The sequence below is a fragment of the Apaloderma vittatum genome, unplaced genomic scaffold (genome assembly GCF_000703405.1).
Source record: "Apaloderma vittatum isolate BGI_N311 unplaced genomic scaffold, ASM70340v1 scaffold40533, whole genome shotgun sequence".
Taxonomy (NCBI): domain Eukaryota; kingdom Metazoa; phylum Chordata; class Aves; order Trogoniformes; family Trogonidae; genus Apaloderma; species Apaloderma vittatum.
Window position 1 is genome coordinate 18,638 of NW_009709433.1, and position 2,565 is coordinate 21,202.

A 2,565-nucleotide genomic window follows, 5' to 3' on the forward strand; every position below is an offset into this window, starting at 1 on the left:
CTCATTTTTTGCCCTGAAGTATGAAATATGATTACCTTTAACCTTGATTAAGTGAGCTTGCATAGCTACAGATGTCAGTGAGGAGAATACCTGCTTCTTTTTTAAATTATCCAGTGTTAATTATCCCCAGGTTTTGATCTTGATTAATTTTCTCTCCCATGACAGTATATCCACAGACTTAGGAAGTGAAATTTTTTTTCTGGAGATTTAAAAGTACAAAGGGAGATTCAGTTGATAGCAGACTGAAAAATGAGCTTGCAAAGCTACGACTGTTACAACTAAGCTGCGTATTTGCTTCTTATGTCTTTATTATAGTATGCAAATAGAAGTATAGACTCCTATCTTAATTCTTATGTGTGATCTGATCTTGAAGTTTCTCTAGTTTTGAAGGTGAATTATCCATAAAGTCTGGGGGATATAAGAGAGATTCAGTGCAAATTCATCTAGTTTAACATAAATAAGCAACATTCTATTAAGTTAGTTCTCACGCATATTTATCTTTTGTAGAAGAAACTGCTGATTGGGAAAAGGAATTGCAACAAGAGCTTCAAGAGTATGAGGTGGTGACAGAATCAGAAAAACGTGATGAAAACTGGGATAAAGAAATAGAAGAAATGCTGCAAGAAGAAAATTAAGCATTTTCTAAATATCACTGTAACCCTAAGCTTTTTATGAGGACTGACTGGATTTCTGCTTTCGTATTTTGCTTACGCAAGATTTTCAAAAGACATCAAAGAATATAAAATCATTATAATTCCATATAGGGATACAACCAGTATTTCTGTTCTTTATATGAGCAGTTTCTGAACTTCTATGTTCTTCAAAAGAAAACAAAACAAAAAAGCCTATAAGACAGACACTGCAGGTTATATGTCATAATTAAAAGTGATAACATTATTACATGAAGTAACAGTTTAGTTTAAGGCATATTTAGGTGCTCAAGAAGCTCTGCAAAGACATTTCTAAATCTAAGGATCTTGGGTTTTTCTTGTCTACAGCCTTCTATTTGGGATGTGAAAACAGATGTTGTAAGTAACGTAGTCCTTGAAAATAACTGTCATTGCATTTGCACTCTGATCCATGTATAATCTGTAAATGTGTACTATTTTAAAGGTACTTGTAGGTAGTAGTTTTCATGTGTATTTAACTTCCTTAATGTATGTAGCCAAAGAATTTATAGAAAACCATATTGAAGAACTTCTGAGAATTTGCAAAAAAAACCCACAACTATTTCAGACTCCAAAAGAAGTGCTGATTAATTATCCATCAGGTATAATTAAGTGGCAAACATTTAAGCATTTAAATAAGAACAGAGTTATTGGGTTCTTGAATTAAATTGTTGGTTTTGTTAAGTCAGTGTATTAAGATACTGCCTTTCCCCACAAAGAGAAATGGATTATTGCATTCTTTCATCAGAAGACTGCTATGTTTCCATTTAATTTTGCTGTCTGAGTGAGAGCAAATTAAATGTTTCTTTCTAAGCGCTGCAGCATTTATGTAAAAACTTTGACTAGTTTGGACATCTTTATTAAATACTGTAGATATGTACAAAACTGGCTCATTTATTTGGAGGGTGGGCAGAATGAGGGGCAAACATACTTCAGATTTCAAACTATACTTTGTCACAGCGCTTAAGACATAGACTTTAAATAAAAAATAATTTTCTTTAAAAGATTTTTTTTTTTTTTTACTCGTAGGCATCTGGATGTTTCCTGTATTTTTACCATTAAGATGGGTATCTTTATGTATACAGGTGAAAATTTGACGTTCTATTTGTCACCTGTTTCATGAATGTATGTGACAAAACATTCATGAAATTCCAAATATGAAGGAAAATGGGTAAAGTGAAGTAGGTAGGAGCCATTAAGTACAATTGAATTATAGGCGTGTTGCATACAGTAAGCTCTGTCTTAACGACACAATGCTGCAGAAAACTTTTGTAAAGAGACTGAAAAGATTATAGCTGTAGTTATTCAGTCAATATTCATCCGGGGGGAACTGAAAAGAGCTAAGTAGTTTTAAGTGCTCTTATTGTAAGAAAAGACTATTTAAAATTGTCTCTATTAGCAACTTGGACAAAAAGCCCTCCTGTATTTCTCATTATGGAAAACGAAGTGTTTTAAACTTGCATGCATTTGGCTTCTCAAGTTGGGTTCTTTATTACGATATACTTTCGCAACTATAAATCATCTTAAGCAAGATTTGTATTTTTATAGTGTTTTTCACTTTTAGTTAACAAACCCAAGGTAGGTTGTGTTAAGTAAAAGATACCTTAGGAGCTTTTAATTAAAGGCCACAAAAGTTAAAACCTGTTTTAAAAATCAGACTATTCAAAGCTTAATATTTACTCTTGACAAATACAAGTGCTCAGAGATTCAAGCTGGGAGACATTAGGATCTGTCTTCTGTGGTTTGATATGACACCTCCTGTAAAGGTAGGTAGTTCTATTCTGATAGTAGCAAATTTTCCCTGTTAGACAGATAAAAATCACTGCTCCAGATACCAGTTTTCTTAAAAAACAGCCTGATCATTCCTACTCTTTTCAGATACATGATCCACATCAAG

At 32.8% G+C, this 2,565-nt stretch overlaps 1 protein-coding gene across 1 annotated transcript in view; it reads left to right on the forward strand.

The window, feature by feature from the left end:
• The window catches only part of SYAP1 (synapse associated protein 1), a 16,874-nt gene extending 16,039 nt beyond the window's left edge, over positions 1-835 (forward strand). The window contains exon 9 of the mRNA XM_009866914.1: positions 508-835. Within this exon, the coding sequence (XP_009865216.1) occupies positions 508-635 (128 nt within the window). The 3' untranslated portion in view covers positions 636-835. The remainder of the gene's footprint in view (positions 1-507) is intronic.
• Positions 836-2,565: the final 1,730 nt, after the last annotated feature.